At 34.2% G+C, this 15,897-nt stretch overlaps 2 protein-coding genes across 7 annotated transcripts; one reads left to right on the top strand and one right to left on the bottom strand.

Moving 5' to 3' along the window:
- Positions 1-1,689: 1,689 nt before the first annotated feature.
- Positions 1,690-5,178, top strand: LOC114315117 (thioredoxin-like 1-2, chloroplastic). The gene is made up of 4 exons (XM_028261687.2): positions 1,690-2,393; positions 2,509-2,691; positions 4,325-4,489; positions 4,609-5,178. Exons 1-4 carry the CDS (start codon positions 2,175-2,177, stop codon positions 4,867-4,869), a joined length of 828 nt encoding a protein of 275 aa, XP_028117488.1. The 5' UTR covers positions 1,690-2,174; the 3' UTR covers positions 4,870-5,178.
- A 551-nt stretch (positions 5,179-5,729) lies between these two features.
- On the bottom strand, positions 5,730-10,324 carry LOC145789609 (uncharacterized). 6 transcript variants are annotated; one of them, XM_082866610.1, is made up of 4 exons: positions 7,608-10,323; positions 7,028-7,289; positions 6,860-6,951; positions 5,730-6,728 (listed from the first exon to the last, which is right to left on the bottom strand). In XM_082866610.1, the coding sequence occupies exon 4, from the start codon at positions 6,537-6,539 to the stop codon at positions 5,820-5,822; it is 720 nt and encodes a 239-aa protein (XP_082722736.1). In that variant the 5' UTR covers positions 6,540-6,728; positions 6,860-6,951; positions 7,028-7,289; positions 7,608-10,323; the 3' UTR covers positions 5,730-5,819. The 6 variants fall into 6 exon arrangements, with proteins under 6 accessions (XP_082722736.1, XP_082722737.1, XP_082722739.1 ...); XM_082866611.1 differs by having other exon boundaries at positions 5,730-6,704; XM_082866613.1 differs by having other exon boundaries at positions 5,730-6,704; positions 10,143-10,323.
- Positions 10,325-15,897: the final 5,573 nt, after the last annotated feature.

Genomic DNA, 15,897 nt, shown 5'->3' with positions numbered 1-15,897 from the left:
CTCAGAACTTTTTCAGAAAAGAACTACCCGCTCGAGCGCTACCCGCTCGAGCGCAAGAAACTCGCTCGAGCGTAGAAAACACACCTGCAGAAGTTTTGCAGGGACACGAAATGCTGAAAGGGTGTAAACCCTGCTCGAGCGCAAAATGACCTGCTCGAGCGGACCATTCAAAAACTGGGCAACAACAATGGGAGCCAAGCTCTACCAAAGGCCAGCAGCATGCCATGCCAAGGCCAAGGCAGCCAAGCCAAAGCCAGCAGCATGCCGTGCCAAGGCCAAGGCCAGCAGCATGGCCTTGGCCCGCATGCCTTGCCACGGCGTTGCCCAACATGCCATGCCACGGCCTCGGCCAGCATGCCTTGCCACCGAGTTTTGATGTGTTTTCCAGCAAACTAGCCCAAGAGGATCGATATTTATGTTTTAAAAGTTGAATTTGAGCTTGAGGTTCAAATCTGGGAATTCCAGATTTGAGGCCCATTTTGATCATTCGAACTGTTTATATTTTAGTATATATCAAGTCGAACATGCTTGCAAAAAAATCAAGTTAATCAGATATTGTTTACCCATTCATCCACTCACAAGACGCGTCTTGAATTTCGACTCACCAACGACTTCAGCGCAAGAGACAATGCGAGCGATCATGGAACAAGTAAAACAGAATGAACAAAGGCAGGCAAAAGGGTAGTCGCTACTTATTAATTTTTTATTGCATTTGTTGCCTTCTATTTCTCAATTTTGATTGCTTCTCAATTTTTAATTTTTTATTGCATTTGTTGCCTTCTATTTCTCTCATGATTTCCCCTTTTTACTTTCTATTATGTTAATTATGTTCTTGGCTGGTATCCCTTTTCTTCATATACACCATTTAAAAAAATAAAAATAAAAAAATACATCAATTCACACAACGAACATATGATACTATATAGAATACACTACTATTTTATGAAATAAGATCTTTTAGCCTCCGTTTGGGAAGTGGGTTGGCTTTTTGACTTTTTGACTTTTTTGGCTATTTTAGCCTGGGCTAAAAAGCTTGGTTTGGGAAGGGCTTTTTGACTTTTTGGCTTTTTTGACTTTTTTTGTGAGAGAAGAATGTAATGATTATAGGTTGGATGTGATGTTTTGTTTGTTATGGTTAAAATAGCCTATTTTGTTTTTTGTGACTAAAATAGTCAAAAAAAACCTGAAAAAGCCCTTGCCAAACACAGGCTTATGCGTATACAAATATGTCAGCTCACATACTCACGGAATAAATAAATAAAAATTGTCAAATATATTAGGGCCATGGCAGTAAAATAAATAAAATTATTATAAAATATTTGATTTGTTAATAACTTATTTAAATTGTCTCGTTATAATCAAACTTCATCATATTTTAAATATGGTTAATTTTTTAACATCGATTCAAACTCGACTCAAAAATATTATCTACATTATTAAAAAAATTAAGTAATTCAAACTCAAATGAAATTTATCTAAAATCAGCTTAAAAACAAATAAATTAAATTCGTTAAAAATTTAAACAGCTTTAGTATTCTCTAACTTAACTCAACTTATTTTTAAAATACAAAAAATATCATTTTCTATTAATTAAATACTTTGGAGTCTTATCCAAATCGGAAGACACACAGTCAGCAACACCATGGATTGCCAGTTGCCAACTGCCAAATCGCACCCCCATGATTGAATATGGGTCAGTTAGTTGAATATCAAAAACAAAACACCCAAACAAGGCCTACATCAAAAACAAACATCCACATTAATATATTTTTTATAAAAAGTCAATTATCCGATTGGTAAAATCTTTTCAAAATTTTGGATAAAGGAATAAAGAAAAATCCAAATCATTGTTCATTGATTTCACCTACCTTTCTCACTTTTTCCTTCTTCGAATCTTTGAAGCTTCAAAACTAACGCAAAACGCTCCAACTCTCCCTCTCTCTCTCTCCCTCTCTCTCTCTCTCAATATTTTTCTGCAATCCCTCACATTTCACTGAAAATAAGTGTGAGTCTTTAGATTTCTCTTTTCTGGGACATAAGCCTTGTTTGGCTTGACTTCTCATTAGAAACAGAAAAAAAGTGAGAAAAACTAGTAAAGTAGAGGTGGGTTTTGTTGGGTCTTTCTTGTTTGAGTCTCTCTATCTAGTTTGAGAAAAGGTCTAATTTTCACAGCCATGGCTTGTTCATTGAAGACTGGTCTCTCTGTTTCTGGGTCTAATCAGACCATCCCCAGGTCCAAAACCAAAGGGGTTCTGCAGCTTTCTCCTTCTAATCACTCTCTCCAATTTACAGACTCACATTCAAAGGATTTTCTGGGAAAACCCATGTTTGTTGCAGATCACAGGGGTTTAAGAGATTGGAATTCCAAACCCTCCTCAAAATATGCCATTCATGTATGTGAATCTGCAAATCTCTCTCTCTCTCTCTCTCTCTCTCCCTCTCTGTGTGTGTGTGTTTCTTGATTGTAATTTTTTGGGTTTTGAAGTGACATTTATTCAACAATTTCAGGCACAATCATCGATTTGTGTGAGCAAAGCTCTGCGTTGGTGGGAGAAGACACTGAAACCTAATATGATAGAGATCCAATCAGCACAAGAACTTGTAGATTCATTGTTGAGTGCTGGTGATAGATTGGTTGTAGTTGACTTCTATTCCCCTGGTTGTGGAGGTTGCAAAGCTTTGCATCCTAAGGTACTATTCCAACAATCTATACATTAGTTTATTCACCAAACGGGTTGGTTAAGTGGATAAGACCTTGAATTCCTCGCTTAAGGCTTAGGTTTGAGTCTCCATCGCCTTTGTTGGGACTAAACATACTCTTTAGCGCCTGTCCTAAGCTTCAGTTTTGACGTAGGTGCAGGGGGGTGCTCTATCTGTAGGTGCGGTGGGACAATATTGGCTGTTGAATATATTGGAGTAGTATCCATTTTGTTGAATAAAAAAAATATAGGTTAGTTTATTCGGATACCCATTTCAATTTTAAGTTAATCTTCATAGATTTTGCATTTAAAGTTCAATTATTTTGGGCTAATTTCTTAATGGCTTAATTTTTCTAATCTTTCGGATTATTGGTGATCTTTGATGTATCATAGTTATTGTATGGGGTGAAATATTCTCGATCCTCTGTATTCCTTGAATCCAAGCTTCGCGTAGCGTTGCTTAACTTGAGAACAGAAAGACGGTGAGCTGCCCGACGGTGTGCTACCGGATAAACCCTCCGACGATCAAGTCAGCACACTAGGAGAAGAAGAATAATGAATCAAGCGCTATAAAGAAAGAGAGAGTTGGAAAATCTTTCAGGTTTCTTACCTCTAGCGTCTCCTTGTTTTTCCTTTTCAAGGCTGGCCATGCAGCGTCAAAGATTGTGGGCGCACTACCTCTGTTGTCCTTCTCTGGACAGACAGCTATGCTCCCCTTTACCTTTCTTACACGTGTAGAGACCAAAACTTTCAAAAAGTATTTGTTGAACTGCCAAATGGTATTAACGCATACCAGTAGTAGATTTCCCCTTTCTTACCATTGGTCCAGTAGCTTACACAACCGAGCTATCACTTGAGAGACAGACATCACAATGGACAGTCATAGTCTTCGAGCAAAATCAAACCGATCTATCAAAGCCGACAAGTCGCGGGGCACGCCACTTGGCATCTCGGCCTCACACCGCACCCTCAAGGGTCGTCTATTTCTACATTCGCGGTCCGAGGCACTTATAACTCGGTCAAATAAATCTCAATCCGGTCTATGGGCCCGCTCGTCCAAGCCCGGCCCAACACCATAACCTGCGTGGGCCAAGCTCGGTTTGACAACGTGTTCTGCCTTAGCTCGGCCAAGTGTATCTTGGTCAATACTAATGTTCCGCCGCACTCGGCACGAATCCAATTTGGTCTCGGCGCCCCAAGCCCTCCCTTCGAGGCCTAACACCATGTTCAGTGTTGGTATAGATCGGCCAGCCGTTCAGCGCAAATCTCCCCTCAGTTATGATGTCTCAAGGTCTTGGGCTCTATATTGTTTCTTTTACTGCTTTTGCATTTGAAATTCGATTGTTTTCATTTGATAGCTTGATATACATTATTGGACTAATTATCTAATAGCTTAAGCCATAATTGGTGATTTTTGATGGTATCATAGTTATGATTCTAGGCTTGAATCTTGTTATCTCTCATTATGCACTCAGTCTAAACACTCAATCTGTACTTATATTTCCTCTACGTGGAGAGTGATAGCTTAATATACATTGTTTAGCTCATTTACTAGTAGTTAAAGCTTTTTAGATAACTGGTGATTAAAATGTTGATAGTCTCTCTCCTTTTGTATCTTGTATCAGATCTGTCAACTGGCTGAATCGAACCCAAATGCGATTTTTCTCAAAGTTAACTATGAAGAGCTCAAGAAAATGTGCCATTGTCTCCACATACATGTCTTGCCCTTCTTCAGATTCTACAGAGGTGCTGAGGGCAGGTTGTGCAGCTTCAGCTGCACCAATGCAACTGTAAGCATTTTAAATCGATTTTAGTCCATATTTATAAAAATCCTCAAAATTTAATACCAAGCTATTAATGGGTTTCTTGTAATTTAGCTGATAAAATTTGTGAATTTGTGTGTAAACAGATCAAGAAGTTCAAAGATGCATTGGCAAAACATGGGACTGATAGATGTAATCTTGGCCCTGCAAAAGGACTTGATGAGTCTGAGCTATTGAGTTTAGCCTCAATTGGTGAGATACCTATAAATTCACCATTTCCATCAACCAAGGAAGAGAAAATGGAAGACTTGGTTCTGAAAAACATAGATTTGATTGGTGCATTGGGCAAAGCAAGCAATGATAAGATAGGACTTGAAGCAGAGAAGGGTGCAATGTTGTTGGCTTGAAAGCTTGATCCAAGATTATTGGATATGGTTATGGTGTAAAGCAGCTCCAAATTTCTATGATTTTTGTTTTTAGTGTTTTTGGGGCTTGTTTGTATATATACGGTCCCGTTTGATAGAGCTGTGAGAAAGTGATTATAGATTATAATTATAACTTACAGCTGTGAACATAAATTGGTAACCTGTTTGGTACAGGTGTGGGATTATAAATTTAAGTAGCAGAGTAGTGTTTGGTAAATAAGTTGTAAAATAATTTTTTGCTGTGTAATTGTCATTTTTGCCCTTATGAACATAAAATTTATAATTTTGTTATTTTCTTCACTTTAAATTTTGAAAAAATTATTTCATTAATGGAAGTTGATATAATTAGTGCCTAATTTGATACATTTTTCCGTTACCCAAATTTTTTTTTTTTTTAATTTTATTTTAATATTGAGTTCACAAAGGAACAAAAAAATGTCATTGTAATAAAAATGTCATTTTTTTTTTAATATTGAGTTCACAAGAGAAGCCTAGCCCTTACTCATAATTTCTTTAATTATACCTCATATTGTATTTAATTATGATTTTTTTTTTCAATTATGACTTAAAAAATTAAAATTAATTTTTTTTTATAATTATAAGATATATATGGTTCATACATAACGTTTTCTCTTCTTATTTACACTTTATAATGTGAATGTTATTTGATCAAATTGGATAGGCCTGTGATGAGAGCAAAATTAGTAAATAAAATAAAATAGATAAACACATAGGGGGCATTAAAATTAATATTTTATCAACCTTAATACTTTTTTGTTTGTATCTTAACCTCAATTGAGAAAATAAATTAGGCAACGCAAGTTCAATACAACTGAAATCACTTGCCAAAACACCTTCAACAACTCCAATTTTTATATCGTTCACTTCCATTAACCTGAACATTAAAAATAAAAATACATCAAATTACAATTCTAAACAGTTTTAAAGTACATTTGACTCCTTAAAGTAATTTTGCATTCTTTTCCACTAACAGTAGCAGCCACTAAATATATGGCACCCTTTTGAATGCTTCCAACATTTCCCAATAGCGTATCTTTGTAGTCCGTCCAAACATCAACTGCGAAGAACCGATCTACAACTTCTATACCATGACGAACGTACTCTTTGTCCTTGCCACCAACGAGCTTGAATCTCATTTTCTTTAGCATCTGAAAACAGTCGGACTGGTCAGGATCAACAATCCAAGTCTCAGGATTACCCTCGCCAACTCCAATAAATATCTTGTCAGGGGTAGGGACAAAATCTGACGGACTATTATCACTGATGACAAAAAACAACACGTGGTGGACCACAGCTTCGTCCTTAGCATCCTGTCCCAATTGAACATTACCAATGAATTTGATACCCTTAACCACGATCTTGTCTGATTGACGGTCAGATCTCTTATTACCCAACTCAATACCATTAAGTAATCTCGTCACGCCTTTATTATCAAACTTAACGTCCCTTAATTGTTCATCGTATAGCTGTAATTTCCTTACTCCCCTCTTAGTCTTCTTAATAAATCGGGGAATATTCTGAACGTACCGTCTGCGAACATACTGGGTCTTAAAAGGTGCACGACTACGGTAACTACGCCTATATCCACTGGCCGCCGGTGTCCTTGACCTCCGGTGTCCTATTCCTTCCATTTTTTATAAATAACTCCAAATCTTTTATACGAACACTTCTACAGGATCTGTTACCTCTGCTAACCCTTCTGTTCAGACACCTTAGCTTTGATATTTTTGCCCTCTGCTCTTCGTACACCGGAACAAACTTCACCGGAGCTCTCCGCTGGCTCTCTTCCCACAGTCCTAGTTGCCAAGTCAAAAAGCGATCTACACATATTTGAGTGAACTGCCCGTAATTCTCGAGATACTCTTCTAAGGAGTACAACATTGTATACCAAATAAATCGACAAAAATGACAGAAAGAAAAGGAGGGACGAAACAAGGTACCAAAAAATCACCTCGGTGTAATAACTCTTTAACTGCAAAAGCATATCTCTCTTATCTCTCTCCACCGACAAATATCTGAGGTTGTACCCAGATATATAGACAGCTGCAAATACGGAGATTCGGAATTTAAAATTTGAATTCCTGCCCATTACTGTTCATTCACGCGGAATTCTGTGCACCTTTGCTTTATATCCAAGCAAAACCACCACAATCGTGACACGTGGGTGGACAGGAGATGGCCACGTCTACTCACACCAAGCCCCGGCTACTCACACCAAATAGTGATTACTATTTGGTGTGAGTACGGATTTAATCTCCGCCTTACACGTCACCATCCGTACGTCCATCAACGGATGAAATTGCCTAACGGGTACAATTTCAACAGGGGGCGCTAGTAATATTATATATAGCGCCCCCCCTCCCCAGCTGATGTGACCTCCCCTATATAAATCGCCAAAAAAATCATCAAAACTTTTCATATAAGAACACTAAAACAATACTTCTATCAAACAAGTTTTCATGATTTTATTTTTTTTTCTTTTCAAAAAACAAAAAGCTATAACAAACATCCTCTAAATTTGGCAGTAGCTAAACAATACAACCAAATCTAAATTCCATCTCTGAGTAGTCTTGAGAAAATTGTTGATGCTATTTGCTAAGCAAACCAAACATATTATCCCCATTAGCTTCTCTTCACTCCCAACAAATATGAAATGCAGAGAAGCTGTGAGCTCTGAGTATGTTGAAGTAAACTCAGACCTGAAATCCATGCCCACTATCAACCTCACTCTTTCATCGCCACCACCATTGATGTCCTTTATCAAAATATCTATATATTCATAATCGCCTGTAAATTCAAACATTTCATGAACACAACACACATCAAAAAATGGGTCCTTACCAAAATCCACAGAGAGAGAGATGAGAGAGAGAAAGAGACCTGAATGGCGGCGACCAATGGTAGCAGGCCAGGAAGTTCTACAGAGAGAGGCTTCAAAACCATCCCTAATAAGCCTCAGGACAATCCATTTCTTCAAATTGCTATTGGTTTCATCTATGAATTCGATGTCTCTCAGGTAGATTAAGATTTTTTCAAGGATCTGAGTCTATGAATTTGAAGAATTGAATCCAAATCCTCTAAGGATAAAACTTGTTAATAGTCAAAACTGCAACATTTGATTTGTTTAGTGTTTAAAGGACACTCAAATAACCGTAATTTTCTTTGGTCCTCTCCCTTAAGGCAAAAAATTTAGATGATAATAAATTACATGGACTACATTCTGTTGTATTCTCCACTTAACTAGTACCACATTCTATTCTGGGCTTTCTGCAAGATCTTCCAGAAAAAAAATAAAAAAGCATTCAACATTTGATCATAATCCCATGGACCTTCTAAACATTATTCACAATTAAGAGTTAGAGAACAGGTGACCTTCTACCCTTATCCTAAACATTATTCACAGTTAAGAGTTTGAGCAGCATTTGCAAAAATTCACATCAACCATTCATGTGCTTGTGAAATTTCTTTTAATACTTTTTCAGGCTGAGATCTGTCATTACTCTAACAAGGCTGGTTGTTCTTTCATTGTTAAATTTTCACCAAGTTTCAAACTTAAATCAAAATTAGCTCAACTAAACTTAAATCAGAATATTTACAATTAGAAAAGTCATAAAATGAAAACAATTAACAAACATAATTTAATTTTCAAGCTAGATAAAGTTTTAAAGATTTGTTGTGTAACGATAAATTAGAGGATCAAATACTGTTTTAAACCCAAGTTCTACATACATTTGATGCTTCCCAGGTAAAACTATCCCCATTCCCAGGTAAAACTATCAGATTTAAAAACATCCTTCGCATAAATTTGTTACACAAAATATTCCCATACCATGTACTAAGATAAGTTTTACTTGTTACTGAACTTATCAGATTAAAAAAGTGATATGTAGTGTTAGTGACTTTATTAGCTAAATAGTTTTTTTTGTACCAGAAAAATCTGTGGAATGCATGGATAACAATCTCAGATCTAAGATATGTTTGAGGTTTCACTCTTATTCTTAATTTTGAATCCTGCTGGAACTTTTAGGTTGAAAATACATATTTGGCTTGGCATTATATTTGGTCTCCTTTGTGCACATTGTTCTTTGGTATCACTTTTCTGGACGGACCACTTTCAATATGAAAAACACTTGAAGATTCAAATTAGTAGTAAATTTTTACACATTTATCTAAATTAGAAAAGGAAGTTGAATGCATATCTAACTTCATTTACTAAAGAAAGATTGGAATTACAGAAAGAGTACTTCATTGGTTTAGGTTGTAAATTGGGAATTAACATATATTTTAGAATACACTTGCGGGTACAAAATATTAATTACACAAAACATCCTTCACATGATCCAGGTAAAACTATGACCATTCCGAGGTAAAACTATCACCAATTTGTGTCGTAACAAAAACACCACCAGAAAAGTCTCAATAACCAAATTATAATTTATAACACAAATTTAACTTCCCAGCAGCACCAAATTTGACACGTGGTTGGTTCTTCAATTGGTTCTTCAATTTTAAAGACCTGTTCTCCACAACTGCCACTACTACTACTAGAAATAAGGTTGATTAAACACATTGAATTTCTCCATTCCATATATCCTAGCAATTGAACCTTTATTAATAACAAATAAGCATGATCTGTTTATAAGCCTTGTGATCCAGATGGACAAATCACTAAATCTTCTCAAACTTCAAAATGAATCGAATAGCATATATTATTTCATCTAAGGTAGCAAATTATGGATTCAATCAACCTAATCATGGTGAAAAGCCAAACAACCAATTTCTGAAATATGGGTCTTCAAAAAAATAAACAAGTACATTGCTCAATCCAGAGAACAGCAAACGTAGTTGAACAAATACAATTTTGTCAACTCTGATAGAAATTATGACATATCTTGGGCAGATTAAAGACATTTGGCTTGGATGAATTCTCATACTTCTTAGGAGTTTTCATTTAGCTTTTCTACCTACTTTTGATGACTTTGTGTACACTGATTTTTAGTTTCACAAACACAATTAAGCACTCACATTGCAACCCAAATTTCACCTACTCCAATATTAATGAAGCTCGTGAAATGAATCTCACTTTTTTGAACTCAAAATTGAAAAACATCAAACAATTAAATAAATAAATAACAGATCGCAATAAAAAGGGGGTTTTCAACCCTAATCAGAGAGAGAGCCAGAAGAAAACCCTAATCGATGTCCATACATGTATCACAGTCATGAAATCTTACCTTTTCAGCGCAGATGAACGGAAAACAGGGGGACGATTGTTCTTGGAGAGGTAGACGACTGTTCTACAAGCACGATTTGCTGCGATCGGAGAGGTCGACGACTGTTTTAGTGGGTGTTTGGTAAAGCTTCTTCTCAGTCGAGGAGAGGAGAATAGGAGAGAAGAGTGTGAGAGACGAGAGTAAGGGAAGAATGACCAATCAAACGGTATATATAGTGGCATTTGCGTAAATAATGAAGTTTGGGAGGGGCATTTACGTCATTTAACCCCTCCAACGCCAACTGTGCGCTTAAGCTAAAATATTAAGCACCCATGGACCAATTTTTCAAAAGAATTGAAAATTAGTTTTATTTAAGTTATAAATTGGTCAATTTAAACTGATTTAAGCATTATTTTTTTACTTAAATTAAGTTAAAAGTTAAAAGTTAAAATAAGTCGCTTATAAATTCTACCAAACACCTCTTACATCACTTCTTGGGTTTTTCCATAAGCAAGGCTTATGGTTTTTTTTTTTTTTTTTTTTTTTTTTTTTTTTTTTTTTTGGGTGTGTGTAAGCCCTGCATGTTTGGTAAATCTAGGATTCTGTTGGATTGGATATTTTGATCTGATTAAGGAGTTTTATCTCATCTTTTTAGCTGGAGATAATATTTAAATTTCATGACACGTATCTCTTCTTTTCCATTGTTTATTTATTTATTTTTATTTTTTTGAGGTTATTTGTTTTGTCTAAGCCTCTGTTTGGCAAGTGAGGTTGGAGGCTTTTTTGGCTATTTTAGCCACAAAAAACAAAATAGGCTATTTTAGCCATAACAAACAAAACATCACATCCAACCCATAATCATTACATTCTTCTCTCACAAAAAAACTCAAAAAAGCCAAAAAGCCAAAAAGCCCTTCCCAAACCAAGCTTTTAAGCCCAGGCTAAAATAGCCAAAAAAGCCAAAAAGCCAAAAAGCCAACCCACTTCCCAAACCAAGCCTAAGAATGTCTTGTTTTTTTAGTGCTCATTTTGCAAATCTAGGTTAAAGGCGTATACTCTATTCTTTTTCTTTTTTTAAAAATTCGTATTTTGTATTTTGACAAAGATTTTTTTTTTTAAATGTAAACAATTTATAAAATTTTAAGAAACAAATATTTTTACAAGCTCTCGCCCTTTGACAATAAATATATTTTCTTCTTTTCATTTTTTGCTTTTTTTAAAACATGTGTACTAACTACTAATATGATTTTTTTTTAATTTTATAAAAAAAATAAAGATAAATGTGTTTCGTGAAAACTTATTTCAACAATGATTCATCCCACTAAAAATATCACCACTAATAGCACTAATGCATTAAAAAAGTAAAAAAAAAAAAAAAAAAACAACTCCAAGACCAAAACATCACATCATTAATGGCGGGACCCACTGCCACCTAATTAGTGGGAGCACTAATTAGTGCTCCCAAGCATTTTTCAACTTATTTTACAATTTTTAACTTATTTTTCAAATTCATATTGTGTTCAAAATGCAACTTTAAATTAACTTATAATAAAATTTATCGTTGGTATTTTGAAAATAGGGATCATTGTTGTTGCATGTGATGGTTGAAAAAGTGATTCTTTAAATGAGGAAATACCTTTAAACGAAGAAATACACTTTTTAGTTAAAATTTGAGAAAAAAAAACTAAGGGGCCATTTGGGATCATAAAAAAAAAAAAAAAAAAAAAAAATCAAAAGTTATCTTTTAATTCATTTTGAGATCTCCCACGTAAACAAGCCAAAAAAAAGTTTAAAAAGCTGAAAAATCAACTTTTAACCAATTTTTCAAATCACCCATAAGTATTGCTAGAGACGCTCATTGATACGAAATTTTAGTAAACAATACATATTCTCTTTTGATTGTGCATGAATGAATGGGATGAAAATTTCAATTTCCACAAAGTAATTTTTGATTAATCTCATATAACAAACACACCACGTGATCGAGTCATTTTTAAATTGATTTTTTTAAAAATTAGATAAATTACATTTTACCTCCTTTATATTTGTTTACTTTCTCACTTTAATGGTTAAAGTTTATTTTTTTTTCTCACTTTAGCTCTTCATGTTTCAAGTTTTTTCCAATTTAATGTGAAACTAATTTTTATTCAAAATTAGAAGAAAAAAAAAATGGCACATTAATAGTCACGTGATATAAAAATATTTTATTATATATAACTTATATTTCTTACACAAACTCAAATCTCAATATAATAATATATCTTTTATATTATGTGACAGTATCGTGATATTTTCTGTCTAATTTTGAATAAAAATTAGCTTTAGTAGTAAATTGAAAAAACTTAAAAAATGAAGGGCAAAAATTAGAAAAACAAACTTTAAAAGTCAAAGTGAGAAAATGACTAAACATAAAGGGGACAAGGCATAATTTACCCAAAAAATTTTGCGCTTCAATAACATTTTTTTTTTTTCAAATTTTTCTAAGCATTTAGTTTTTAGTCCAAAAATCCATTTAATATATGAGAATGAGAGTTTACATATACTACGATAAAATAAAGGGTAAGACTATGATGCACACTCTTCAAATGATGTGTACCGTATGTACCTTATAATTAAAGAAGAAAATAATATAATTTCATATTTTTTAAGTCGTGACAAAAAAAAAAAAAAGTCATAACCAAACAAAACATAAGACATAATTAAATATTTCATGATTTATAACTAAAATAGAATAAAGTGAGTTGTTTTACTTACATAAAGTGAATCTTATATTTCCATTTAATATTATAGTGTTGTGGATGTTTCAATTCAATATAATTTAAATTTTAAAATAAATTTTAAAAGTTTTAATTAATTAATTTTTATGTAAGTTGGTTGGTTTTTTGACCTAGCAAATTCAGTTGAATTATTTTTAGTTTGACTAATTTGTTGGTTAACCATAATTTTAACAGTTTTATCAAAATATATTGATTAGATTTGTTTGATTCAAAATAAACTAAAAATTGATCTGATTAAAGATTGAACGACTAAGATTGCTTGATTAGAAATAAACTTCCCACCCAAACAATTGTTAACTTTTATTTTATAATCTCACATCAGGAAATAAAGGAAAAAGTGAGTCGTTTCACTTATATAAAATGAACCTTATGCTCCCATTTAATATTATAGTGTTATACATAGTTCAATTCAAAACAGTTTAAATTTTAAAATTAAAATAACATTTAAAGCTTTAATTAATTAATTTTTGTATAAGTTGGTTGGTCTTTTGTCCTAGCCGATTAGGCTGAACCATTTTTGGTTTTACTGATTGATTGGTTTAATCACGATATTAGCGGTTTTATCAAATATATTGATTAGATTTGTTTGATTAAAAAAAAACTAAAAATTGACCTAATAAAAGATTAAATGACTAATGTTGTTTGATTCGAAATAAACTTTTCGCCCGAACAATTGTTAATTTTTATTTTGCACAATCCCAAATCGATAAAAGAAAGAAAAAACTAATTGTTTCGCTTATATAAATTAAACATATGCTCTCATTTAATATTATAATGTTATGCATGTTCCAATTGAAAACAATTTAAATTTTAAAATAAAATAGATTTAAAATTTTTAATTGATTAATTTTTGTGTAAGTTAGTTGGTCTTTTGACCAATTTTAACAATTTTATCAAAAAAATATACATTGTTTTATTTCTAAAAGGTATGTTTAAGGTTTATAACAAACTTTAACATAGAATAAACTAAATTTTAAAATTTTTAAAAATGAAATTTATTTTTATTTTATCATGAAAATAATTTTAAATTTTTTTTTTATCTTTATCAATTAAATCATGACATCTATTTCTTATTGTGAACTTAGAATATACAATTAATGATATAACAATTGCAATACATATATTTTCTAATAAAATGGTTAAAATTTAATCCATTCTAAATTATTTTTCTATACTTTTTAAATAAATTTATGTTATTATTTAATTTTAAAATTATTTTTAATTATTTGTTTAGTCTGCGTGTTGGATGAGTTTATATGCTAGTAATTTAAAAAAAAAATAACATAACCTAAAAGTGTATATAGTAAAATTTTTCTAAAATAAAATACTCTGGACTCATCATTTGAGTGTACTTGTAAATTAAAAATATATATATATATTTATTTATTTATATAACATTAATTCATTTGAAAAAAATATAAATCAATGATTTCATCAACGACAAATTATCTAAATTGCAGACCAACCAGACATACAAAAAAACAGAAACAACTCACATCAGAGATCCACTTGTGATCTCTCAGTCATTCCTCGTGGATGCCTCTATTCCATACCCTATATTTTGGGGAATTTAGCATTTAGTAGTGTTTTGAAAAAATTATTATAAAAAATTTAAATTTTTAATTCTTGATATTTATAAAATTTACTACTTATAACACTATTTTTTAGAATTTATTAAAATTCGAGAGAATTACGGTGGGGACACAATTTTTGAATGACAACACGTGGCCGAAGTGTCATCGAAGTGCCAGCCGAGGTGCCATGTGTCCTGGTCATGACGCCGAGGTAATCTCGGCTAGGCTGAGGTTATCTGCGAGAATACCAAAATCCGAGATAAGCAGATAAGGGACAAGAGTCCTAGAATGGAAGAAGACTTCAGTTTGGGTCTCCGAAATAAGCGGATAAGGGACAAGAGTCCTAGAATGGGAGAAGACTTCAGTTTGGGTAAAGATAAGACTCTCAGAGAGTTTATCCTAATCCTACTGGGAGTCCAAGATTAGCAGTAATCCTAAATCCATTAGAGCTAGGCTTCTATTGGGACTAGGATTGAGTTTGCTATAAAAGAGAGGCACCCTCATGGGTCTAAGGTATGTCTTTTATGCTTTGTCCAGTGAGTTTAGCACTATTGATTATCTTTGAGAGACATACTGACTTGATCGTCAGAGTGCCCCCGAGTGGACGAACCACCGCCGAAATCTTCTCTTTCTGTTGCAAGTCAGACAGGTGCCATCTATTCTGCCAGTGCTCTCCATCTGAATACTAAGTTGGCAGTGTGATCGGAAAATCACTCACACAATTTGGCGCCGTCTGTGGGAAAGAAAGGAGAATAGATGGCTAACGACGGACAGAAAGAAAAGGTTGGAGATGACACCCCTACCGAGAGTGGAAAACATATTGACCTTGACGCCGAAGAAGACAATTGCAACAAAGAGACTCATGATAAGAATCACGGAGGAAAGGACGTCGGCTAGGAGGGCGGCGTACTGAAGAAATCGGACTGGAGCGGGTATTATAACGAGGGCGACCTCCAGGTATGGAAAGATAGATGCCTGCGGAGGGACGACGAGATAAAGGGAATGGCGGACAAATTGGCGGACTTACAAACGGTCGTCAATTTCATGATGCAGAACAACGTCATGCAGCCACCGTTCCCGCTACAAGACACGCCGATTCCAGCGGCCAAGAAAGGTGCCCAGAAAGGGGGGCAGAAAAAGGTTCCTGCACTCCCTCAGCATGGCGGGACCAAGAGACATTCTCAGCGGCCTTCTCGGGAGGTCGAGCATGGAGAATCCCAGAAGACACGTCGAACAAAAGAAACCTGTACCAAAAAACATCGGGATGTTTAGGGAAAAGAACTCTGTTTCGACACGACCAGTGGAGGGAGGTCCAAAAGGACTCACGATGACACTAGAAGTAGTGCGCCAAAGAGGCTGAAATCCGGAGATAGCCGAGCCCTTGGACGAACCAAAGAGGATCTAGGAGATCACCTACAGAGGAAG

The sequence above is a fragment of the Camellia sinensis genome, chromosome 4, assembly GCF_055761805.1.
Source record: "Camellia sinensis isolate YWXY chromosome 4, ASM5576180v1, whole genome shotgun sequence".
Classification (NCBI taxonomy): domain Eukaryota; kingdom Viridiplantae; phylum Streptophyta; class Magnoliopsida; order Ericales; family Theaceae; genus Camellia; species Camellia sinensis.
Note: the sequence above shows the minus strand (reverse complement) of the source record. Positions and strands in the feature narration are given on the sequence as shown.